The 26,740-nt window shown below is 43.3% G+C and overlaps 1 protein-coding gene across 1 annotated transcript in view; it reads right to left on the reverse strand.

The window, feature by feature from the left end:
- Nucleotides 1-1,514: 1,514 nt before the first annotated feature.
- The window catches only part of TMC2 (transmembrane channel like 2), a 170,149-nt gene continuing 144,923 nt past the window's right edge, over nucleotides 1,515-26,740 (reverse strand). Inside the window, exons 15-18 of the mRNA XM_040354395.1 lie at nucleotides 22,004-22,129; nucleotides 11,034-11,112; nucleotides 10,589-10,712; nucleotides 1,515-2,565 (exon numbers count right to left, since the gene is read on the reverse strand). Coding sequence (XP_040210329.1) covers nucleotides 2,360-2,565; nucleotides 10,589-10,712; nucleotides 11,034-11,112; nucleotides 22,004-22,129 — 535 coding nt within the window. The 3' untranslated portion in view covers nucleotides 1,515-2,359. The remainder of the gene's footprint in view (nucleotides 2,566-10,588; nucleotides 10,713-11,033; nucleotides 11,113-22,003; nucleotides 22,130-26,740) is intronic.

Raw genomic sequence — 26,740 nt, forward strand, 5'->3', positions numbered from 1 at the left:
CAGAATTGTGCGATAGCGATTTGTGGGGAAATTTGTCATAAAAAAAAAAATAATGACAACGACAATTCTGCAACTGAGCAAATTTCAGTGATTTTGATTTGATTACATTATTGAATATTTTTTAATATAATTATATTATTATTTGTTATAATTATTTATAGTTATTTATTATATTATAATTTATAATTTTGTTTTAAAAAAAATGTCATACCCGGGATGGCTATTAGAATCTTGTTTGGTCAGATTTAAGTGAGTTATTTCTAAAAATTACAGGCCTACAATATAAAACGCCAAATTTCCTTGCAAATAATGGTACCGCTTTCAGCATGTTTTTTCTGAAAGAATCATACCGCCAGGGAGGTTAAAAAACTAGTAAATACCTATTAAATTCCTTCATCTATATCACCTCCGGCGTTCTAGTTTCTGTTCTCTCATTCACTTCCTGGTTTGCATCGCTCGTTCATGTAAGAACTACATTTCTCAGTATGAATTGCGGCACACCCAATAATTCACACCTCCTTGAAGTCTCTAACATGTAGAGAGCGTCCTGCCGCGCAGATGTAGTTCCCAGGAGGGGGCGAGCACGTTACTGACCACCGCAGTAAAGCCTCCCTTCACGGTGGTCAGTAAAATCAGACAAGCAGGAAGTGAACAGAACAGAGAAGAAATAGAGCAACTTCTGAGCAAAAACGAACAATGAGGAAGTGAAAAGAGGAATGTCTGCAGGTAAAGGATGCTTATTATGAAAAAAAATGTTTTCCTTTAAAACCCCTTAAAGGAGTTCTCCAAGCTAAAACTTTTAACCCCCGCTGTGCCCGGGCTGCAAAACTATACAAAATAAACTTTCACTTACCTGCCTACGATCCCCCGTTGTTCCGATATCGCCGTCCCGTTCTCCGGTCCCGGTCTGTTCCACTTCCTGCGGGTCGGTGACTCACAGTGCGCTCAGCCTATCAGCGGCCGCAGCAATGTCCCGTCGCGGCCGCTGATAGGCTGAGCGCACTGTGAGTCACCGACCCGCAGGAAGTGGAAGAGACCGGGACCGGAGAACGGGACGGCGATATTGGAACAACGGGGGATCGTAGGCAGGTAAGTGAAAGTTTATTTTGTATAGTTTTAGCTTAGAGAACTCCTTTAAGTTTGAATCACTTGGAAAAACACCACAATTTATGGACTTGATTTTTGTTATTCTTTCCAAACTTTAGGTGTGAGTTTTGAATGACCACTTATGAACACTTGTTTAGAGATGATATATCATTTATAGTATATATTTTCTATATTTTCTTTTTATTCTCGTGTTTAATAATTTTTTGACACTTTTTCACGTGGTGATTTAGTTGCAATGCCCAATATAATTACACCTGATGGTCCCCAAGTACGGGCCCTCCCTCCCCTGAACAGGGAACTAGCATATCGTCATATCAATTCAAATTCAGGCATTTATACTAGTTGCAATTAAAATCCATTTACAGTAACTCATTTTTAACAAATTAAATTTTTAATATTTGCCTAGATCAAAAACATTTAACAAAATTATATTAAAAAATAAAGTAAAGAAAAAAAAATACAAATGCTCTGTACATTCAATTTAAAGATAGTATTTTGTGAAGCTGTTGTTTTTCCATCATATTTGTTTTCATTTATATCTTTCACATCTCACCCCTTTTCTGTTGCTGTCACATAAGAGGCTGACAGATGGTCTACAACTGTGGGGCTTTAGATGTACTGACATCCCCAGCTACCTCCAGAGAAGCTGATATTCAGACGGACGGTTTGGACCGATGAAACTGAACTTCGGTCCGTTTTCATCAGTTTGAACCAATCTTGTGTACGTGGCCTTAAAGTTCTTGAAAAGTAAATCTAAAAAGACAGGAATTGTGCCCCATCATTGATGTCTGTAGGAGGAGTTGTGCCCTTTCATTTGTGGAAGGAATTGTGTCCCATCATTGGTGTCAGTGGGAGAAATTGAGTCCTCTCTTTGCTGTTAGTGCAAGGAATTATGCCCTATTGTTGGTGTCAGTCGATGGGATCATTCCCCAAGGGCCGGATAAGGGCTAGCAAAGGGCCACATCTGGCCCCAGGGCCACAGTTTGGATACCACTGCCCTAGACTGAGCCTTATTTGTCAGTGTGCTTGGGTAACTGGTGGCCTCTGTACTATTTGGGGAGAACCTGTCTTTTTCCAGCAGTCCCTGTGGGGGTTAGTGCTACATGAGCATTATGAAAAGACATAAGTAAAGTCTGAATTATTTTCTAAGATCCTAAAATCTGAATATAAACCTGAATTTCTAAAATAAGCTCTTGTTTACAAAAATGCGCATGGAAGACAAATAAACAGTTCTTGTAAAGACCCAGTAGATTTAATGCCTAGGATGTGGGTTCTGTAGATGTGGAGACCTTGGTGGTCCTCCCATGTATGGCCCCATGGGTCTTGGCACCGGTGGGCTTGTCACAGCAATACGAGGTGTTGGCATTGCTGGACCTTCTCGTCTTGATAAGCCGGGGGTATTGTTGTTTGGTGAGGTTATACAATTGGTTGGCTGTGAAGTCATCTGTGTGTTACTCTCTGGAATAAAACAAAACAGGTTTAAGTAAATATCACTATGTTATATATATATATATATATATATATATATATATATATATATATATGGCTTTTTTACTGTTACTTTTACCTTTGACTTTGGATCATTTGCTTCTAGCACTGTACATCAGAACTGTAAGCTTTTGTTTAAATCAGCACAGTGGCTCCTGTTGCAGGACATGGTAAGTATGCAGGAGAAGGGAGGGGGCAGACCACCAAAAAGTAATATTTTAGTTGTAGGTGTACCTTGATAGGCAACATCAGCAAATTGCTTTCTATATATTGGTTACTCTATGTAACAAGTCAGGAGTCAGGCTAAGAGGCCAGTAGCTATAGCAGCAGGGCAGGTGTTCACACAGGTCACCCTGGCTGATGACACGGGTTCACCTAAAGTGCGAGGTCTAAGCACTAACCGGTATTCACCAAAGCTCCTGATGGTGGAGATGGGCTTTGCTGCATGTTACTGCCAGGTCACAGTCCTCAGGATAGCCCCACCAGGAGGTGAGCAAGCCGGGGTCCGGAAGCAGATATAACAGTTAGGGATCAAGCAGAAGCGTAGTCAGGGCAATGAGGCAAAAGTCAGTAACAAATAGTTGCAGGTTGGGATTCAGCAGAAGCGTAATCGGGGGACGAGCCAAATGTCGGTAGCAAATGGTAGAGAGAGAGAGACAGGAGCAAGATATTGGCTGGTGAAGGCACAATATTCTGGCAACCAGGGACATGGCTTTTGTAGGAAGTTCATGGGAGGGCAAAAGGTTCAAGGTTCAAGGCAAACAAGATTCAAGACAAGATCATTCAAGGAACTATCCAAGGAGCTGTCCAGCATTCCAGGTGGCTCAGCAAGCAGAGTCACCACCAGACACACCAGAGGTCCCAGGTTCAAGCCCAGGTCCTAACAGTACTCCCCTCCTCCCAGGATGTCCCCTGAACGTCTTAGGGCCAGGTTTCTGAGGAAACCTCTGGTGGAATTCCCAGGTTAATCTAGGGGCATGAACATTGTTTTCAGGCTCCCAAGAATTTTCTTCTGGTCCATATCCTTCCCATTGAACCAAATATTGCAATTTTTTCCTAGAGATCCTGAAGTCAAGAATTTTTCCCACTACAAATTCTTCTTCACCCTGTACCTCAACAGGTGGAGGAGGAGGATGAATTCTTCCAGAAAAAGTATTTTCATGAAACTGTTTGAGTAGCGATATATGAAAAACAGGGTGAATCTTCATATTGTCAGGAAGTTTTAGGCGAAAAGTGACCGGGTTGATTTGAGCAGAAATCTCAAAAGGTCCAATAAACTTTTGACCCAACTTAGCACATGGAACCTGAACCTTTAGATTTTTGGTAGATAATCAAACTTTGTCACCTACCTGAAAGGTGGGAATAGACCTACTGTGTCTGTCAGCAACCTTCTTGTAATATTCCTGCGCCTCCTTCAATGTATCAGTCAATTTCTCCTGGATCTCATGTAATGAAGTTAGTCTGTTGGTAACAGCAGGAATTGAAATTGAGATAGGGAGATCAGGAATAAAAACTGGATGATACCCGGTGTTTGGAAAAATAGGCTTTGGGAAGTGGAGCTATGTTTAGAGTTATTAGAAGAAAACTCTGCCGTAGGAAGGTAGTCCACCCAGTCATCCTGGAGATAACTCATGAAACATTGAAGGTATTGCTCCAGAGTTTGATTGGTCCTCTCGGTCTGACCATTAGACTGCGGATGAAAAACTGAGGACAGATTAATTGTTACACCCAAAGCTGAGCAAAAACTTCTCCAACATGTTGAGGTTATTTGTACCCCTCTGTCAGACACCACATCATCAGGAATTCCATGAAGTTTAAAAACTTCTCTAACCATTACCTCAGCAGTATGTTCGGCAGAGGGTACCCCCTTAACTGGAATAAAATGAGCCATCTTAGTGAGACGGTCAACGACTACCAGATTGGTGGTCATGACTTTCGAAAGAGGAAGGTCGACCACAAAGTCCATAGAAATTGACCCCCATGGTCTTGATGGAACAGGCAGTGGTAGAAGTAACCCCAGAGGAGAAGATCGGGGTGTCTTATTGCAAGCACAGGTTAGACATGAAGCCACATATCTCTTTACATCTTTTTTGTACCCAGGCCACAAAAGGAACGTGATAAGAGTTCTTCTGTCTTAGAAACCCCAAAATGACCAGCAAATTTAGAGTCATGTACCAACCTGAGGGCTTCTACCCGAACTGATTCAGGTACATAGAGGCAATGTGCTTGAGTCCAAAAACCATTGTTGTACTTGAGGTTAATGTCTTTAGGAGGATTATTAAGAAGTTGTTCATTCTCATACCCCTCCTTGAGGAGATTAAGAAATGTCTTTGAACTCATGGCCCCATGAAAGTTCTTTTGAGGCAGGATTGTACATTCAGAGTTGCTTTCCTGGAGAGGCCCAGGCAACATTCGTGATAGGGCATCAGCTTTACCATTCCTTGACCCAGGGCGGTATTAGATAACAAAATTGAACCTGGAGAAGAAAAAGGGTCCAACGTGCTTGTCTAGACGACAACCTTTTAGCAGACCTAATAAATTCAAAATTTCTATGATCGGTGAGAACGGTTACAGGGTGCTTAGCCCCTTTCCAGCAGATGCCTCCACTCAGAAAATGCTTCCTTAATTGCCAGCAGCTCCTTGTTTCCAATGTCATAATTCTTCTCAGCTGAAGACATCACTTGAGAGAAATAAGCGCATTAAGCTGCATTTTTTCTCCAATTCTCTGAGAAAGGATAGCTCCTACAGCAGAATTAGAAGCATCAACTTGATGAAAGGTAGTTCTGGATCTGGATGTACCAGTATTGGTGCAGAAGTGAAGAGAGTTTTCAGTTTACTAAAGGCAGCCTGTGCCTCGGGTGACCACAAAAAGGGCATCCCTTTCTTTGTCAGCTGTGTAATTGGAGAAATTACCTTGGATAAATTCCTTATTAATCTTCTGTAAAGGTTGAAAAATCCAACAAATCTCCTTAACATTCCTAGGGACAGGACAATCCACCACTGCTTTGATCTTATCAGGATCCATGCTTACCTCTTCAGAAGAGATTATGTATCCCAAGAACTGGATCTGAGTTTGTTCAAACTCACATTTCTCTAGTTTGATGTAAAGTTTATTCTGCCTTAATCTCTCAAAAACAATACAGACATGCTTGCGGTGTTCTTCCAAAGTATCAGAGAAAATGAGAATGTCATCTAAATATGCTATTACAAACTGATCAAGCAAATCTTGAAAAGCATCATTAATAAAATGTTGAAAAGTTGCAGGAGCATTGCAAAGCCCAAAGGGCATGACCAAAGATTCAAAATGTCCATATCTGGTTCTAAAAGCAGTTTTCCATTCATCTCCGGGACAAATGCGGACAAGGTTGTATGCCCCCCTGTAAATCTAATTTGGTAAAGAGCTTGGCGGAGCGGAGTCTCTCGAGCATTTCTGGAATCAGTGGGAGTGGATAGCAATTCTTAATTGTGATCCTATTTAAATCTTTTAAAATGACTACATTTAAATCCTATTTAAATGTAGTCAATATATGGACGCAGGGTGGAGTCCTTTTTCACCACGAAGAATAAGGCTTCCCCAGCAGGAGAGGTTGAGTGTCTGCTAAAACCCTTCTCATTAATCCACTCTTTAAGCACCTTCAGATCAGGTTCTGATAAAGAATAAAGGCGCCAAAATGGTATTTCTGCCCCTGGAAGCAATTCAATGGGACAATCATAAGAGCAATGAGGAGGCAGCTGATCTGTGTTCTTTTTATCACAAACGTCCCGAAACTCAAGATATTGTGGAGGTAGCTTGTCGTATGACTTGATAGTTGCCAAAGCTGCTTGTAAATCTTGGGTTGTTAAAGGGCTTATTTGATAAGATTCTTTGCAATGTTTTTTGCAATGGTCAGATGTAAAGCTTAAAGAACGTGTCTCCCAGTTGATGGAGGGATTATGGCTAGAGAACCAAGGAATGCCTAGGATAATAGGAAACTTGGGTGATGTGATCAGCTCAAAGCCGATAGTCTCCTGATGGTCAGTCCCAATTAGGAGTTTAGGAGGGATGGTCTCGTGGGTAACTGGTCCTGAAGACAAAGGTGAGCCATCCACAGTTTCCATATCAATAGGGGTGAGTTTATTTCTTATTTGAATGTTATTACTTTGGGCAAATTCGATGTCCATGAAGTTTCCCCCGGCCCCTGAGTCCAGCATAACAGAGAACGGTATTTAATTGCTTTCAACGATAAGCTTTATTGGGATGACAAAATGAGTTGATAAAGAATTAACTTTAATTGCTTCCTGAATCAAAGGAGAGACGGGCTGAGAAATTGAGTTTATTTGTTCAGATACTGTAACATCCGTTGCTGCAATTGTTCTTTTAAATTTATTGGTACAATTAACTGCATTATGTCCAGAGTCTCCACAATAAAGACATAAGTTCTCTGAACGTCGTCTTTCTTTCTCCTGAGTAGTAATAGATCTTTTAATAACATCCACCTGCATAGGTTCAAAAGTGTCAGAATCAGGAAAAACTCTTGGACCCTTAGGAGGATACTGAGTAGTAGAAAAACGCATGCCACCATTACTGCCTAATATTCCCAGTCTCTCCTTTCTCCTTTCAGTAAGTCTCTGATCAATGCGAATACATAATTTAATAAAAGCCTCAAAGGTCGTCAGGACTTTCTACTCTGGCAAGCTCATCTTTTACTTGTTCCGAGAGTCCTTGACGGAACTGACTCTTTTGTGCTGCTGGATTCCAATTGGTATCTGAGATCCACATGTTCAGAAGTATGTTCGGGGTTTAAACATGAAGAAGTATTTTCTTTCATTCCCATTCATAGAAACTTCTCCACATCCACTTCTAAACATTCCAATCTTAGAAATATGTCTGATTTCAATCCTCAATACAATGACACTAGAAATTTGTAGGTTTTCAAAAAATTTGGTGTGTGATGATCTTGAGGGCCTAGCTTTTAAAAAAAAGTCAGGGATTCCTAGTGTATCCGACGTGGGATTCTGTCATTGGGAAAACGCAATGACATAGTCATCCGCCCAGCGGATAAGGGGGGAGGTTTGGTGGTCCTCAGTAAGGCCTACTACCACAAAGAGATGGGTAGACTCCTGAGTGATCGCGACACCTACCTTCTGTTACCTGGTGATCCTATGGTTAAATTTAAAAATAAATTGCATTCCCTGATAGAGGATGGTAAAGGCAGGGGGGTTCTTAATACTAAGGAGGTGGCCTATTTGGACCCCTTTCACTGCCGTACCCCGGTTATATATTTCTTACCTAAGTTGCATAAAGATGCAGAATGGCCACCTGGTCGTCCGATTGTAAATGGCATAGACTCAGTCACAGTACGCCTAGGCCAATATTTGGATTTTTTTCTGCAACCTCTGGTGTGCAAATTACCAGCCTATCTTCGTGACACCAAGCAGATCATCCAGATTTTGGATTCCATTCCCTGCACACCAAATACTACAAATACTAATGGTTACATCAGACATGGGTTCTTTGTACACGAAGAGGCACTTGCCTCAGTCCTTTGGGCACTGGAGGCCACTGATCTTGATGATGATCATGTACAATTTATATTAGAGAGTCTACATTTTTGCCTTTTGAAAAATTATTTTTGGTTTGATAGAGATTTTTATTTGCAACGATGCGGCTTTGCTATGGGGGCCCGGTTTGCTCCCAGTGTGGCCAATCTTTTTATGGCCCATTGGGAGCAGGACGTGGTCTTCCATGAGATGCCACCCCAGCTCCTTTGTTATAGTAGGTATATCGATGACTTGATAATGATTTGGTAGGGCGACATGTCCACTCTCCAGGAGTTCATGAATAGGCTTAATGACAACAATAGGAATATCATTCTTACCTGGACAGTTTCCCATGAGCAAGTCACATTTCTAGATTTAGAAATATTTAAAAGAGAATCCAAACTATTTACCAGAAATAATTTTAAAGTAACCGATTGGAATGGATATATTCCACTTACCAGTTGCCATCACAAGTTATGGTTGTGTAACATCCCCAGAGGACAATTTGTCAGACTCCGTAGAAATTGTACTCTTGAGTCTGACTTCTTGTCACAGTCGCAGGAGTTGGCGACTAGTCAGGAGTATTGATAGGAAAACCATTATAGCTGAGAAGCCCCAGACTTCGGTTGATGAAAAGGCCAGCAACTATAAAATGGTGTTGGACTACAACATCCAACATAAGAAATTCGAGAGAATTGTGGCCAAACATTGGCCAATCTTAAAGCGTGATAGAATATTAGGCCCGGCTCTCCCTGACCGACCTCAAATTATTTATAGGAAGGCCCCCTCTCTTAGGGACTGTCTGGCCCCTGGAGTGGTGGGCCCACCTGTAGTGGCTTGACCCAAACTTTAAAAAATGTTGTCCGGTTTTTACGCTTGCGGTCGCTGTGCGACTTGTAAGCATGCGAAAGCCAATATCAAAAAACGGAAATCTGTTTGTGCCACTGTTACACAAACTGAATATCCTATCAAACAGTTGATTACATGCGCCACAGAGGGTGTTGTTTACATGCTTGAATGTGGATGTGGCCTCCAATATGTGGGGCGCACGTCTCGTGCACTGCATGTAAGGGCAGGTGAGCATGTTAGCAACATTAAGAGAGGCATAAAAACTCACAGTGTCTCCAAACATTTCAGGATTCACCATCAACAAGATCCCAAAAGCCTGAAATTTTGGGGAATAGAAAAAGTCTCAAGGCACTGGCAAGGTGGACACTATATTCGACAACTCAGACGTCGTGAATCCTATTGGATTTTTGAGACCAAGGTGACCTCGCCAGCAGGGTTAAATGTCGAGTTTGATTTGAATTGTTTTATTTCAAACAGATGACTCCATTATTTTTATTATTTTTATTATTATCTCATTATTTCTGCTTTTTAATGGGGTTCTTATTACCTATACCATTTTTGTCCTTTAATATTATTGCATTTGTATTTTTGTATTAGGAAGGGGTGATCGCGGCTGACGTCTTTTTTTCATATATGTTGTAATTTAACAGATTTGTATAGGGGTGATCACATTACTGACATTATTTATGCTATTTTGTGTATCTTAGTGACATTGTCTCCCTTATTTTGTTTATATATTTTTTTTATCTTTACATCAAATAACTAATCTTTCGAGGATCTATATGTCTGGTCGGTGGCGTTATTGATCGGCGTTTGTATCCTTGATTTAGTGGCCACTGAGCCTGGTCCTTTATGACCTTTGCACTTTGGCTGATGATTAGTATACTATGCAGGCTGTCTCTCAGGTTGTCTGATTGATTGGTCTATGGTGGTTGCCATAAAAATGCCCTTGCTTGTTATATAAGCTTAGATTTGCGGGACGTCTCCACTGTCTCCACACCTGATGCTGATGAAGTCCCGCCCTTGGGACGTAACGTACAAGGGGGAGGAGTCACGTGCTGACGTCACCCACGATCACCGCTCCCATCCTATGCTGCATACGCTTGCTAGCGTCTTCTGCCTGTGTACCTGCACTCGGTTGTGAGTGCTCTGCCATGTGAGTGGTTTTTATTGTTTTAATAAACACCCCGTCGTTGCTACTGAGTGCATTAGATCTCTCTTTTTTCTTCTATATGTCCACACATGCTGCGATCTTTCTGAGTTTATGATTGACATCTGGAGCTATCCATTGACTTGCTGAATGCCATTTATCTGGATTCCTGATTGTATACAACGCTGTGTTACTCCTTGAGGGTCGAATCATTGAGGTGAGAGGCCATCTGTTTCTTCTTGGTGGAGGATCTTTCTTTGGTCACTAGATTGGAATCTGCACCGTTTTTGTGAAATTCATTTGGATTTCTCTTTCACTTCCTCACTGATGGACTTCTTTTTGATTATTTGATTTTTTCACTTTTATATTGTTTATATATTTTTTTATAGACACTCATAGACTTTTATTATATTATTTAAGTATTGTAATTATATTGTTTGCGCCGCACTGTTTCACTATTCATTGCTTTCTTACCTGTTCCAGTTGTCTGGAGCCTAAGTGCATTCCTTGCACTAGGAGGAAGTAATTCTTCCAGGTCCCTCATAATCGAATTAACCTGGGTGTTATTATTGCGTTTATTCTTTTCCTCTTCTCTTTGCTTTATAAGGAAAATAAAGTTAGTAAACTATGCCATTAAAGTGATAGCAGTATTAAAGCCCTATCGCTAGAAGAAGTAAAGGTATCCTTTTTCTAACTCCATGGGAAAATCTATTACATCTAAATGAGGCACATGCTAAATATTTAAACATAATTGACTTTGGCAGACCTTGTTTAATGTACCATAAAATAACAACTGCTTGACTAATGACTAAATTGGAGAAAAACATTGAACGCAGACTTCTTTGGCCTTTCCAAATGGTCCTCATTCTGTTTGTTGAAAATAAATAAATATGTCACATTTTATGATGTCTGCACTTACCATCTGCATTTTCTTCTTAAGATCTATGTTTGCTTGCTGATACGCTTTGGAAACAGCATTGAGGTAATAAATTGCTAATCTGGAAGAAACATGGTTGAAATGGAAATATATTTTTAATTAACATCACACCACATAAAATATTTGAGCTTTATTATGGCTTTTTAGTGGTTGATGTGCATGTATGTTCCCTTCTGGAAATCTGAACAGCTTTTTTAACAGTATTGTCCTAATCTTTTATTAAAGATGAAGTAAACCCTGGTGGGTTTTTATTCCTTCCTTCTTACCTGCAATGTACAGGCATAATGTGCTAGAATGCGTTGCACACTAGCACATTATGTGACACTTACCTGCAAATGAAGCCCACGTCATCCCCACTGCAGGCCACATCTATCTTTGCCCGTCTTCCTTACGGAGCCACGTCTCCAGCTCTGGTCACGGTACACTCGTCTGAAGAAACCGCACGGGCAGCCATTCCTTCAGAGCGCGTGCTTCAATGACATAATCAGCGCAGTAAACAATAAATATCTCCTAAATGGCGCACATTTAGGAGATATTTAGAGTACCTATAGGTAAGCCTTATCAGTGGCGTCACTAGGGTTGGTGTCACCTGGTGCGGTAAAATATTGTGTCACCCCCCCCCCCCAATAACCGTTTCCAAATATTTTTTACCCTACTGCTTGCTCTCTGTTCTCCTTTCTTCCCCTTTTCTCTCTCTCCCTACCCATCTTTCCTGTTCGTTCTATCCCTTCTTCTTTCTCTCCATTTTTCTTTGTCCCCTCCCCCCATCTCTCTTTCTCCAGGACCAGAATACACATCTCAGGAGCCTATAGGCCAGAGGCGTACCTACAGCATTTGGCACCCGGGGCGGATCCAATATCTGGCAACCCCCCCCCCCCCCACGTTAAAATGTAAAAACACCCCACTGTGCCCCCTTCATACCTCTGCATCCTTCAATATCTCTTTGTTACTAATGTGTACCCCTCTCCACAACTGCACCTCTGGACCCCTTTACATTACACAGCCGCCTGTACCTCTGCACTTCTTTACATTACACAGCCTCCTGCACCACTGGACCACTTTACATTACACAGCCGTCTGCACCTCTGCACCTCTTTACATTACACAGCACCCTGCACCTCTGGACCCCTTTACATTACATAGCCCCCTGCATCACTAGACCCCTTTACATTACACAGCACCCCGCATCACTAGACCCCTTTACATTACACAGCACCCTGCATCACTAGACCCCTTTACATGACACAGCCCCCTGCACCACTGGACCCCTTTACATCACATAGCCCCATGCACCTCTGGACCCCTTTTACATTACACAGCACCCTGCACCACTGGTCCCCTTTACATCACATAGCCCCCTGCACCTCTGGACTCCTTTACATTACACAGCACCCTGCACCTCTGGACCTCTTTACCTTACACAGCCCCCTGCACCACTGGACACCTTTACATCACATATCCCCCTGTACCTCTGGACCCCTTTACATTACACAGCACCCTTCACCTCTGGACCTCTTTACATTACACAGCCCCCTGCATCACTGGACCCCTTTAAAATTACACAGTACCCTGCATCACTGCACCCCTTTACATTACACAGCACCCTGCATCACTGGACCCCTTTACATCTCATAGCCCCCTGCACCTCTGGACCCTTTTACATTACACAGCACCCTGCATCACTGCACCCCTTTTACATTACACAGCACCCTGCATCACTGCACCCTGCATCCCTTTACATCACATAGCCCCTTGCACCTCTGAACCCTTTTACACTACACAGCTCTCTGCACCCCTTTACATTACACAGCACCCTGCATAACTAGACCCCTTTATATTTCACAGCCCCATGCACCACTGGACCCCTTTACATCACATAGCCCCCTGAACCTCTGGACCCCTTTACATCACATAGCCCCCTGCACCTCTGGACCCCTTTACATTACACAGCACCCTGCATCATTGGACCCCTTTAAAATTACACAGTACCCTGCATCACTGGACCCCTTTACATTACACAGCACCCTGCATCACTAGACCCCTTTACATCTCATAGCACCCTGCATCACTACACCCCTTTTACATTACACAGCCGCCTGCACCTCAGTGCAGACACCCCCTCAGTGCAGACACCCCTCAGTGCAGACACCCCCCCTTAGTGAAACCCCCCCTCAGTGAAACCCCCCCCCTCAGTGCAACCCCCAGTGCAACACCCCCTTAGTACAAACCCGCCCTTAGTGCAAACACCCCCTCTTCAGTGAAATCCCCCCCAGGTGCAAACACCCCCCCAGTAAACCCCCCCAGGTGCAAATACCCCCCCTCCCCATTCAGTACCTCAGATCATCGCAGCGATGCCGACGGTCACGGCACATGGACAGAAGGTCCCCTCAGCCCCTCCCCCTCTGTACACATAAACAGAGAGGAGGGGGAGGCGGCAGCGGCTTCACTCAGCTGTGCCTGTGTGCCAAGCACCGCTAACAGCCCGTGGCTGTGAGAGGAGGGGATATATGGTGCCGCGGTGTCACCCCGCAACCCCCTCCTCTTGTACCGTGGCACTCGGCCTGACACCCCCCAGTGTGCCCCCCACATGTCAGCAAAAAAATCCTCAAATGTCGGGATGGTGTCACGCCCTCTAGCGGGTGTCACCCGGGTGCGGACCGCACCCCCCACACCCCCCTAGCAACGCCTCTGAGCCTTATTATAGGCTTACCTATAAGTACAACTTGCACAGGGAGGGTACAACCTCTTTAAGGGACACAGGGCAGAAGGAATTTTGAGATTTATGGGTTATACTGCCATCTACAGGAGAATTGAACTCTCCCAATTTTTGCTGAAAATTTTGGAAGAAATTAAAATTTTCCATATTCCTGTCAAGTTCCTTGTATATTGTTTTGCATGGATTCTTTTTTTAACTAGGATATCTTAGCATAGAGTTTAAAGTATTTGTAAAATTATTATTTTTCAAAAAAATAAACAAACATGTCATACTTACGGTAATATGAAATGTTTGTTTGTTTGTTTGTCAGTGCTACAGTTTGAATTTAAAACGTATTTGTGTGAACTGAAGTTAAGTCATGAATTGTGGAAACTAACTAGGGTCGGGTGATTGTATATAGTGTATACCACATTTATCACTGACTAATGCAGAGTTGCATTGCAAGGAGATCAGCTAAAAGTAGTTGGATCTGTATGTGCGTTCTAATTAATCAAAATTAGTCGATTAATCGATTAAAAAAAAAAACAATTAATCGAACGCAAAAATTTTAATCAGTAACAGCCAGGGCTCAAGTCCTGCGGGAACGCGTGGGAACGGAGTTCCTGCACTTTTTTCACAGCAGGAACGCAGTTCCCTTTGCAGGACTAGAGCAGCCGAGCCGCCCGAGCCAATCCTTCACTAAGCAGCGATACCCAGCTCGAGTCACTTTCAGGGACAGGCGAACCTTAGTAATCCTTAATGTTACTGGCCGCTTCCTGTATATGGATTCATCAGGTAGTGTGCGGGTATTCCGTCACTTCCTCAATACCGCAATGTCTCCTGGGAGCTTTTGTCATTGTTCCCAGGAGACATTGCGGAGGTCTGCCGCGAGTTATCGCGGGATTTAGAAAGAACTTGAAGTGACGGAATACCCGCACACTACCCAATGAATTCATATACAGGAAGCGGCCAGTAACATAAAGGATTACTAAGGTACAGTGGATTGAAAAAAAACAAAAAACATGCGGTTTAGTAATTATGCATATGAGCGTATCATTTTCTTTTTTTTTTGGTGGGGGAGTGGATCTTGGGTGGGAGCTCCCACACTTTTTTCCCCAGGACTTGACCCCTGGTAACAGCCCTAAAAAAAAGTCTTGATAACAATGGAGAAAATAGCCCAGTAAAAAAGGTTTGCTTCTCTCTAACGAAAGAAGATGTCCACTCTCCTAGGACATGAGCAAAAAACTGAAGCATGATGGGAATGGTGGGAGTTATCTCGATGTACACTTTTTTGTTTGCAAATGTCCATTTCTCCTGTAGATGGCATTACAACCTAAGGGCCAGATTCACATAGGTTAGCGAATCTTTAGATCCGCGTAACCTATCTGATTTAAGATCCGCCACAGCAAGTTTTTGAGGCAAGTGGTTAATTCACAAAGCACTTACCTCAAAACTTGCGGCGACGTATCGTAAATCCCCCGGCGGAATTCAAATTCCGCGGCTAGGGGGCGTGTAGTATTTAAATCAGAGATCTCTAGAGGAGATTTAAGTCTCAAAACACTGTACCTTTGTCAGCTTGACTGTTTCTCCTGAAGCTCCTAGCTGTTACATCCTTACAGGCTCAGGCCTTTGTCTGTCCTAAACTGGACAGTACGGTGTGATGTGCACCTTACAGCTTCCTTCACACACTGATCCACTGGGCAGGGTGGGGCCACTGACCTCTAACTCTGGCTCTAACATGAATGCAGCACATACCTGCATCATTACTGTACCGGTTTTCTGCAAAACCTGGTCCAGACCACCATATTAAATAGTGGCACAAGCTCAACTTGCCACAATATACACTGCTAAAAAATTAAAGGAACACTTTTTAATCCGATTTTAGCATCACGTCAGTTAAAGGAGTTGTAAAGGAAAATTTATTTTTGCCTAAAATTAATGTCTGCAAGGTAGACAGACAGAATAGTGTAATGATTCTGTTAAAAAACTAGTAAATACCTATTAAATTCCTTCATCTATATCACCTCCAGCGTTCTAGTTTCTGTTCTCTCATTCACTTCCTGGTTTGCATCGCTCGTTCATGTAAGAACTACATTTCCCAGTATGAATTGCGGCACGCCCAGTAATTCACACCTCCTTGAAGTCTCTAACATGTAGAGAGTATCCTGCCACACAGATGTAGTTCCCAGGAGGGGGTGAGCACATTACTGACCACCGCAGTAAAGCCTCCCTTCACGGGGTCAGTAAAATCAGACAAGCAGGAAGTGAACAGAACAGAGAAGAAATAGAGCAACTTCTAAACATAAACGAACAATGAGGAAGTGAAAAGAGGAATGTCTGCAGGTAAAGGATGCTTATTATGAAAAAACAAAAAATTCATTTATAACCACTTTAAACTGCTGGGATATTGATTTGGTCAGTTAAATAGCAGAGAGGATTGTTAATCAGTTTCAACTGCTTTGGTGCTAATGAAATTAAAAACATGTGCACTAGAAGGGCAACAATGAGATGACCTCCAAAACAGGAATGGTTTTACAGGTGGAGGCCACTGACATTTTTTTCCCCTACTCATCTTTTCCTGACTGTTTTTCACTAGTTTTGCATATGGCTAGGGTCACTGTCACTACTGGTAGCAGGAGGCGATACCTGGACCCTATAGAGGTTGCACAGGCAGTCCAACTCCAGGATGGTACATGAATACATGCCATTGCCAGAAGGTTTACTGTCTCCCAGCACAGTCTCAAGAGCATGGAGGATATTCCAGGAGACAGGCAGTTACTCTAGGAGAGCTGGACAGGGCCGTAGAAGGTCCTTAACCCATTACTGGTATCTGCTCCTTTGTGCAAGAAGGGACAGGATGAGCACTGCCAGAGCCATAAAAAATTACCTCCAGCAGGCCACTGGTGTGAAATTCTCTGACCAAACAATCAAAAACAGAGTTCACAAGGGTGGCCTGAGGGTCTGATGTCCTATTTTTTACACAATGATATCCTTATTATTTTGGCTTTTCTGTTTAATTATTCTGAATAAAAGATTTCACATTCTGAATATAGCTATACTTTCACACATTTAGTTCTATTATGCCATCCCAATAAGGAATTGTACAAAGTGTAAAAGAATCCATGCAAAATGAATATACTAGGAAATTGATAAGCACACACACTTCATTAGTAACTAGGCATGAGTGAAATAGAGAATTCAAATTTTCTAAATTTTTTGGGGAGATTTTGGCGAAATGTTGCCATTTTTGCTAAATGTTTGCTTTAAATGACACCTGAAGGTTACAGAAGCTCCTTTCAAATATCCTAGTCTCATTTTTTTGCCTTGTTACCTTCAGGCCAGGTTCACACCTATGCGAATTGAGTGCGGTTTATACCGCATCGAATTCGCAGGACATTTCAAAATACATTGTTTTCAATGAGGCTGGTTCACATATGTGCGATGCATCCGCACTGCGTATTGCCTCCAAACCGCATGCGGTTTTTATGTCTTGCGGTGCGGCTCAGGTGCAAATTCAGTCCCATTATCTTCTATGGGTACGCATCTAATTCGCACATGTGTTCAGTTCTCTGCAGGAATTTCTCTCATTCAGTTCAATACAATTCTCCCCCACTCTCCTCTCACCCGGAACTTCTCCCAGGTCTCCAAATTCGCACCTGATCTGCAGCTAAACCGCAGTTGATCTGCAGAACACCCTCTAGAGAAATTCGCAACTAGAACGCAGCTCCAAAACGCAACGCACTAGTGTGATTCCGGCCTTATAGTTTTAAAAAAAAATTGGTTAAACGGTTTTTGTAACGGTATGGCCCGTGGGACCCAGAGGCTCTTGAAGGAAACGGGGTACTCCTGGTTCAGCTTCACCAATGACTCTTGGGTCTAGGGCCATCCTATGTCCACTAGGGGCATAGGATGACTGAGAAATTGTATCTTGAATCACATAAGATGGAACAATAAGGATAATTCACAATGTATTCCAGGATATCTTGAAATATTACAGGTGGTTAATTCTGAACCCAACAGGTCAATAATAGTGTGACTCATTCAATGTGGGGACACATACTATTAAGATGTTAATTGATGTAAATCACCTCCAGCTACCTGGCTGTAGTGATAAAGCTTGCTGTGATTGCATTCTATTGTCTATTGTGTTAATTAAGTCTGGCTCATAAGATATTTCATTGTGCTATGCTAATTGACACTGTATTGTGTGAAAGTCTATTGATGATAATATGTGATGTGAATTAGCACAATCTAAAGGTCAGATGTCCGACTTATGTTTACTAAAGGAATGTGGATTGTATAGAAGGTGAGAAAAGCTTATTGCGGAGTCAGAATGTCTGTCTAAGATGTGGATTGAGGGGGACTCGTTAGTACCAGGGCCGGACTTACCATTGGCCTTGACTGGGCTCAAGCCCAGGGGCCCCACCCAATAGGGGGCCCCCTTTAAAAAAAAAAAAAAATTTTTTTTTTTTTTTTTTTTTTTTTAGGGGTCCGGAGGTCCCCAGGGGCCCGGAGGCCCCCAGGGCCCTGGACGGCAACCCCCCTTTTTTTATTTATTTTTTGTAAAAAAATGTTTTTTTTATATATTTTTTATTTTTATATATATATAATATAATATATATATATTTTTTATTATTATTATTAAAGGGCCCAGGGGTCTCCAGGGCCCCGGACGGCAACCCCCCCTTTTTTTTATTTATTTTTTGTAAAAAAAAAAAATTTATATATTTATTTTTATATATAATATATATATATATATATATATATATATATATATATATATTTTATTATTATTATTATTATTATTAAAGGGCCCAGGGGTCTCCAGGGCCCCCGGATGGCAACCCACCTTTTTTATTTTTTTATAAAAAAAAATAATTTTTTTTATATATATATATATATATATATATATATATATATATATATATATATATATATTTTTTTTTATTAAAGGGCTCAGAGGTCCCCAGGGCCCCATGTGGCAACCCCCCCTTTTTTTATTTTATTTTTTTATTTTTGTTTATTTTTTATTAAAAGGCCCTGAGGTTCCCAGGGGCCCAGAGGTCCCCAGGGCCCCCGGGTTTGGCAACCTCCCTTTTTTTTATGTATTTTTTATAAATGTTTTTTTTTTATTATTAAAGGGCCCAGAGGTTTATTTTTTCTTTTTATTAAAAGGCCCAGAGGTCCCCAGGGCCCCGGATGGCTACATATATTTATATATATTTGTTTTCTTCTTTATTTCTTTTTTTTTTTGTAAAGGCCCCCCCCGCTTCTCAATTTGCGGCAGCCCCCACGCTTCTCAATTTCAGGCGGCAGCACCCCCACCCCCCCTAGGTTCTCTACTTCAGGGGGCCCATGCCTTAAGCTGTGCAAGGGGCCCCAAAATTCCTGATGGCGGCCCTGCGCACACCTCCCAACACGCACGGATTCTGCGGGACTTTCCCGCACAGACAGCTTCTTCCCGCAGTCCCGCAAAAGGGTTAATTTTCCCGCACTGCAAGAGGAGGCAGCACGGAAGCAGGAGGAACCGGAGTGGTGTGTGGAGGACTGTGGCTGCTGAAGGGAAGAAAGCCGACAGCCGGGCTAATGACAGTCTGTGGCCCCGGCTGTTGGCACAGGTGAGAGGCACTCCCCCGCTCAACAACTTTAATGCGCTCCCCCCCGCTCAACAACTTCAATTGGCCCCCCCCGCTCAACAACTTCGATCCCCCCCAATTCTCGGCTCCAGGGGGCCCCTTCAACACTCAAGCCCAGGGGCCCCCACCACCCTAAGTCCTGCCCTGGTTAGTACCCATTGTATGATGTTGTGGGTGGAGTGTGTCATTGTCCCTTTGATTACCGTAGCTTTTACTGTATAAAAAGAGCCTGAGTTTGTCATTAAAAGATCAATCTGTTTGGAACCAGAGAACAGAGCTGTGCGTGTCTGGTTTTCTGGGGGAAATCCAATGGGTCCGGTCTGCTGGATTGTGGAGTGTCGATAAGCTGTCTTGGGTTGGTGGAATTGAATATTTTAACAGCGTTAACCCCTGACCGTTACAGTTTTAAAGTCACATTACACACACAATGATAACATAAAATACATACAGCCCCCCCTCAAAAAGAATCCATACATATTTAATTATCTGAAATATGAACCCCACCACACACCCACGCAGCACAATAAACTAAATTATGATTTTTTACTTTCACAGAGAAAATTGAGTACTGTCCGTGATACTTTTCTTATTTGCACTAACATACAATTTTTCAGAACAAGCTTTCGGGGTGTTACCCCTTCTTCAAGGTCCAAGCAGTACTGATTCAGTACTGCTTGGACTTTGAAGAAGGGGTAACACCCCGAAAGCTTTTCCTGAAAAATTGTATGTTAGTGCAAATAAAAAAAGTATCATGGACAGTACTCAATTTTCTCTATCACAATTGCACTAATACGGCTACAATCACGTCACTTTCACTGAGAAATTCAACCATTGGCAGAGTTCTTATGCAGTGAAATGAATTTCACCTAAATCACTGAGCCCATCCCTATTAGTAACACATAAAAGACAAGTGGCCTTTTGGCTCCATGCACACTAGCTTTTTTTTATAAGCTCAAAAAACTCTATAAAAACAAACAATATATTTAGCTTTTTGCTATAATAAATATCCCAAAAAAAAAATCTTCATCAGTTTAGGCCAATACATATTCTTCTACATATTTTTGGTAAAAAATAGCAATAAGCATATATTGACTGGTTTGCACAAAAGTTAGAGTGTCTACAAACTATGGGAAAGATTTATGTCATTTGAATTATTATTATTTTTTTTACTAGTAATGGTGGTGATCTGCAATTTTTAGCAGTACTACGACATTGTGGCAGACAGACCAGACACTTTTGACACATTTTTGGGACCATTGACATTTATAAATCGATCAGTGCTATAAAAATGCACTAATTTCTGTGTAAATGTCACTGGTAGGTAAGGGGTTAACACTAGGGGGCGATCATGGAGTTAACTGTGTTCCCTAGCGACATACACACATCCCTGTTCTAGCTCTTGTGCCCACAACCACAGGTGACCGCCTCCAGTGGCTCTTAAAGGGGACAACATATTTATAGGGCGATTTGCGGGAATTTGCCACTTTGCCGACGCATATCGGCGTGAGCTGGTTGACAAGTGGTTAATAAACCACTAAAACGTAACTCTTCTGGAAAAGCTGTATTTACACTGAGAATAATTTACACACAGGTGGACTCTATTCACTAATTAGGTGACTTTCTAAAGGCAATTGGTTCCACTAGATTTTAATTAGGGGTATCAAAGTAAAGGGGGCTGAATGCAAATGCACGCCACACTTTTCACATATTTATTTGTAAATAAATTTGAAATCCATTTATCATTTTCCTTCTACTTCACAATTATGTTCCACTTTGTGTTGGTCTATCACATACAATCCCAATAAAATACATTTAGATTTTTGGTTGCAACATGACAAAATTTGGAAAATTTCAAAAGGTATGAATACTTTTTCAAGGCACTGTATGTCAGGCTGCTGGGTGGTGGGGTTTCTGGGGTGTTAGTTGTCATACCCTGTATTTCCCTTGTTCTAGATGTGCCTTACAGCATTATAATTCCTGTGATTCTCCTGTGGCTGAGGAAAGATAAGAGGGGATATGGCAGACCTTATTCACTTATTACCTAAATGCTGATGTATGGGTATCAGCACAGGCCCGAAAAGACTACAGAGTTTACTGAATTTGTCACCCCGTTCATGGAGAAACAGGGTTTGAAAAGACAGCTGAGGCTGCCATGGAACAGATTGCAGATTCTCTTAAGGTAAGGTGAATTTGCAGTGGAATTTGCAATGAGAAACTAACAATTGTAACTGTACTTCAGCTTTAAGCTCAGTTTTCGGCAAAATGCGCCAGGTGGAAGAAGTTCAGTAAAGTTTCTTGAGTGCATTGTGTAAAGCAGCCTTTGTCTTTAGATATACTGGAGCTTACATGTTTGGGGAGTGGGACATTCCTAGTGATATCTCTCCCAAGTGGTTGAGGCTTGCATTGATTGATAGTGGCCATGCTGCTCCATCCCTGTATGACAGCAAACAGCCAATCATCAAGTTCCTCAATACCTATAAGTAACAGGAATTTTCTTTTCCTTTAGCTACTGAATGGTGCAATGTGAAAGTTAAGGAAAAGTAAGTATGTGCTGCTGGGGGACTAGGCTTTAAAAACTCAGATTTGATTTAAAGACATTTGGGAGAAAAATATATTCTTACATCATAAGAAGAATAGCTGGGATGATTAGTCCAGGATTTGCTATTGAACTGAGAATTTTGGCAACAAAGGGTGGAAAGTCATTCTCCATTGTTTCTTGAATTACATCAAACATTCTCTTTTTTCCACTGAAATCACAAACAAATTAATATGAACAAACACCACATTTAGTTTCTGCTCTCCGGTAATAATCAAAAAAAATCTATAGTGTTATGTTCGAAGTTTAATATATATACTGTATATAGTTATATGAACTGTTGGAAAATTCAGTAAAAATACAATGCCTTTTGGTAAATGGGAGCTAAGTTTCTTAGAGCCTTTGTAAAAGTAGATATAGTGGGCCAAATTCTCAAAAACCTGTGTAAATGTAGGATTATCTAACTTATGTCATTTAAGTTACGGCGCCCTAAGTTGGTGTCGTAAGTACCGTATTCTCAGTGCATTTGCGCACAAAATTGCGCCATCCTTAACTTAAGTTTCAATGCGTAAGGCGTGGTTATGGCAAGTGGGAATGAAGTGGGCGTGCTTCATTGTAATGAGCCGTGACCCCATGCAAATGAAGTGCCGGCCGTACTGCGCATGCGCGCACGAATCTGGACCTCACTGCGCATGTGCAGAACTTTGGTCAGCGCAATCAGTGAGATAGGTAAAAGGCCAAGCGTACTTAGTTTGAAGATCGCCCTGTGTTTAAATAGCCCCAGTCAAACAGACTTCTATTGCAAAAGTATTTCCCTGTATTCCCTTCCTAAAGCAAGTTGCTTCTGCTTTGAACGTTTGTCAGTGTTTGTTGGTAAGATTTGTTTGTGAGAAAAGTGTTTGTGGAGTTGGAGGGTATAGTTGGTGTTTGTTTTTGCTAATTTGTTCTTTGTTTTGATTGTTTGCCTGTTTGTTTTTGATAAGTGTTTTTTTTTGGTGTGTTTATATTTTTTGTTTTCCTTTTTTGCCTGTTTGTTGTTGAATTTATAGTAGCTGTCTGTATATTTTTTATTTTTGCTTGTTTGTATTTTCTTTGTTGTGTGTGTGTATTGTTGTTTGTTTTTTGGGTGAGTTCCCTGTTGCTGGGTGTTGTCTGTCATGGCTCCCAAGCGCAGGAAGCTTAATTTTACCCTGGCAGAGAAGCATATACTTGCTCAGGGCGTCATTAAATTTGGGCAATTTCTCCATGGCCCTGAGAGCCACAACACCACCCCGGCCAGGAGGAAGGAGATCCTTCAAAAGATCACCGATCGGATCAATGCGGCGGGGGGGGGGAGACCAGGACCATCGCTGGAGTTCAAAAAAAAATTAATGACTTGAGGAGCGTGTCCCGGAACAAGCTGGTAACGCTGCATGCCCATACCAGGGGCACTGGAGGAGGGGGACCCTGCCCAGTCAGGATGAGTGAGGAGGAATGGGCAGTGGCCCAGTGTTTCCACCCACAGCAGGTGGTGGGCCTGCCTGGCTTTGACAATGATCCTCTTATGAGGACAGGTAATTTTTTAGAATTTCTATCTGGTGATTAGCATGTGTGGGTGGGGGAAGGGAAGATGTGCCAAGTGTGTGGATCCAACAACCTGTGATTGTTTTGTGTCCTCCCCATCAGCCCAGGAGGTGGCAGCCCCATCAGCCCAGGAGGTGGCAGCCCCATCAGCCCAGGAGGTGGCAGCCCCATCAGCCCAGGAGGTGGCAGCCCCATCAGCCCAGGAGGTGGCAGCTCCATCAGGTCAGGAGGTTGCTGGCCCATCAGGTCAGGAGGTTGCTGGCCCATCAGGGCAGGCTGCTGCACCACCCCCAAGACAGGCTGATGCAGAGTCCCAAGAAGGGCAGGATTCGCCATGGGAGGGGAGTGCCCACAACTCCCCTAATTTGGATGTTGAGTGGGAGGAGGATGAGGGGGAGGAAGATGACAATATTGTGATTGGGCAGGAAATAATGATGGGCCAAGATATGACCTTTGAGTCATCCCCTGAGGGAACCCCACAGGCGCCCAGCAGTCAGGCCACCATCATGGGTCGCCCCTTCCAACCCTCCTCCAACATGCAGCAGCACCCATGGCTCACTCCAACTCCTCCTCCAAGGCCACAAGCCTCAGGGGCAAGTAGGAGGCCGACCCCGGAAAACAGGGGGGGGTTGTTGCGTCTGCCGGTCAGTCTGTTGAGGGACAATGTCCGGCAGACCCGCAGTCTGTCTGCAATCCAAAAAACAATGACCAAGGTGGAGCGCAGCCTGGGTGCAATGAGGGAGTCACTGGGTGACGTGGCCACCAACTCCGTGGGGGTCATCACCTGTTTGTGGGACCTGAGGAACGCCACAACAGGTGTGGCCCAGGAGGTGACTGCCCTCACCCAGGCTGTGCAGGCCAATACCCAGGCTGTGCAGGCCAATACCCGGGCTGTGCAGGCCAATACGGCTGACATTACTTCCTGTCTGACAAGGATAGCCGTTGCCTTGGAGGGAAGGCCAGCAGGAGGACAGACACCAGGGGAGGCTCCTTCTTCCCCTGCACAGACCCCCCCCCTGAAAATACTCCCTCCCCTGCACAGACCCCCCCCCTGAAAATAGTCCCTCCCCTGCACAGACCCCCCCCTGAAAATAGTCCCTCCCCTGCACAGACCCCCCCCGTGAAGATCCCCCAGTCGGCCGTGGCCGTCCCCGTGGCCGTGCCCGTGCCTGTGCCCGTGGCCGTGGGCAGCCCAGAAGGAGCACTCGGCAACATCCTTAATTTGCAGGGGTACTTTTTATTTTTATTTTTTTATTTTTTTGCTACTGTACTTATGATTTGGTTTATGTGTGTGAATGATGTGTGAATGTGGGGGGTGGCATTCCTGAAATCATAAGGGTGTCACCCTCAGTTTTGGTGGAGTATGGATCCCCAGGACCAGGGAGAAGTCATCCTAGGTTCCTGAATGGTGTATGAATGCACAGTGACATAATTGGAGCCGTGGCGGGGCGTTACTGCTCCCAAGTACCAAAGGGGGGGGTACTTGGATCTAATCCAATTCGATGTGCATGTGATGTGTCTGTGCTAGGGACCACAGTGACGTGCATTCATGCATTCTCATTGTGAGATAATTAATGTGCCTTTTGTAACCAAAAAAAACATTCTCATTGGCATATAAGTAATGTGCATTTTATGTGCAAAGAAAATATTTAAAGGTCACATAATCTCTGTGATTTATTCTGGGCAAAGCAAAAACAAAAAGATAATTAGGGTCATTTACTGGGCAAAGATGCCTTCAGCCAGTTGTCTCCTTATTACCTGGCCCTCAGCAGACCGGGTAGAGGGGTTTGGGGGGGGGGATTGCCTGGGTGGGGGGTTAGGTCAGGACATATCTCCACATGCAGGCCCCTTCTCAAAGCAAAATTGTGGAGGATGCAACATGCCCCAATAATTTGGCAGACAAAGTCTGGGGAATACAAGAGTGTACCCCCAGTCTTGTCAAGGCATCTAAATCTGGACTTGAGAAGGCCAAAAGTCCGCTCTACTATTGCCCGGGTCTGGATGTGCACCTCATTGAATTTCCGTTCTCCGGGTGTTTGGGGGTTCCTAAAGGGGGTCATCAGGTGGGGTCCCAACGCATATCCTGAGTCACCTGTAAGGGAAAAGACGGGAGGATATTAGTCATGCATGTGCCCCTTGTGATGTCTGCATCATGGGGGGGGCATACCTGACACCAATGTCACTCACCAATCAGCCAGCTGTCTCCATAAACGTTCATCTCCAAGTCTCTGTAGATCTTGGTCTGCCGTAGGATGTAACTATCGTGGCACAAGCCTGGAAACTTGGCACAAACGTGCCAGATGAGGCCATGTGCATCTACGATAACCTGTACGTTTATCGAATGCCAGCCTTTCCTATTTCTGAACAGGTGTTCAGTATCATGGGGGGGCTGTAGTGCCACATGGGTGCAGTCTATCGCCCCGATGGTCCTTGGAAAGCCAGCAATGTTATAAAAGTCTGTCATGGCTTGCACACGCTGGTCCTCCTGGGTGGGCATGACAAACTGGTTGGTCATGCGCCACAGTATGGCAGGGACCACCTGATGGACACATTTGCTCATTGATGACTGCACCATCCCAGCCACACCTCCAGATGCACGCTGGAATGAGCCACTCGCTAAAAAATGGAGGGTTGCCATCACTTTTTCGAGAGGTGTCAGGGCATGGGAACGTAGGGTTGGGGTGATAAGATCCTCATGAAGAAGTTGGGTGATCTCCAGGATGGCCTCCCTATCAAAACGGTAGTTGCCAATCACCTCATAATCTGGCATTTGCCAAATATCACGCCATGGACGATAAACTCGCGCCTGTGCCCTCATCCTCCTCCTCTGTGCCCTCCTCCTCCTTTGTGCCTGTAAGGCAGCAAGTGCCGTCACAATCATAGCTGGTCCTGGCATTTTTCCAAAAATAACCTTCACAACTATAGCTCTAAGCTCTAGTCACTACCTACAGCAAACCCTTCCACAGCATGTGTAAAATTAGGGCTGGTTTTATAATGTGGAAATTTAGTCAGAAAAGCTAACAGGTGCGCACAGGGCGGAAAATACGGCACACACACTTAATTCTGAGAATCGCCCTAACTCCCTCATTTGCATCTTTGCCTATCAAAAACAGCGGCGAGCCTAGCGTAATTTGCGCCCGGGGATGCGCAGGTGTAACTAATTTAAGTACGGCTGAAAATACGGAAATGTTTGCTTAAGTCGTTTTGACGATCGTGCGCAAATATACGCGCCGTGTAAATTTAGAAAAATGGAGTTAAG

Source organism: Rana temporaria, chromosome 5, assembly GCF_905171775.1.
Source record: "Rana temporaria chromosome 5, aRanTem1.1, whole genome shotgun sequence".
Lineage (NCBI taxonomy): Eukaryota > Metazoa > Chordata > Amphibia > Anura > Ranidae > Rana > Rana temporaria.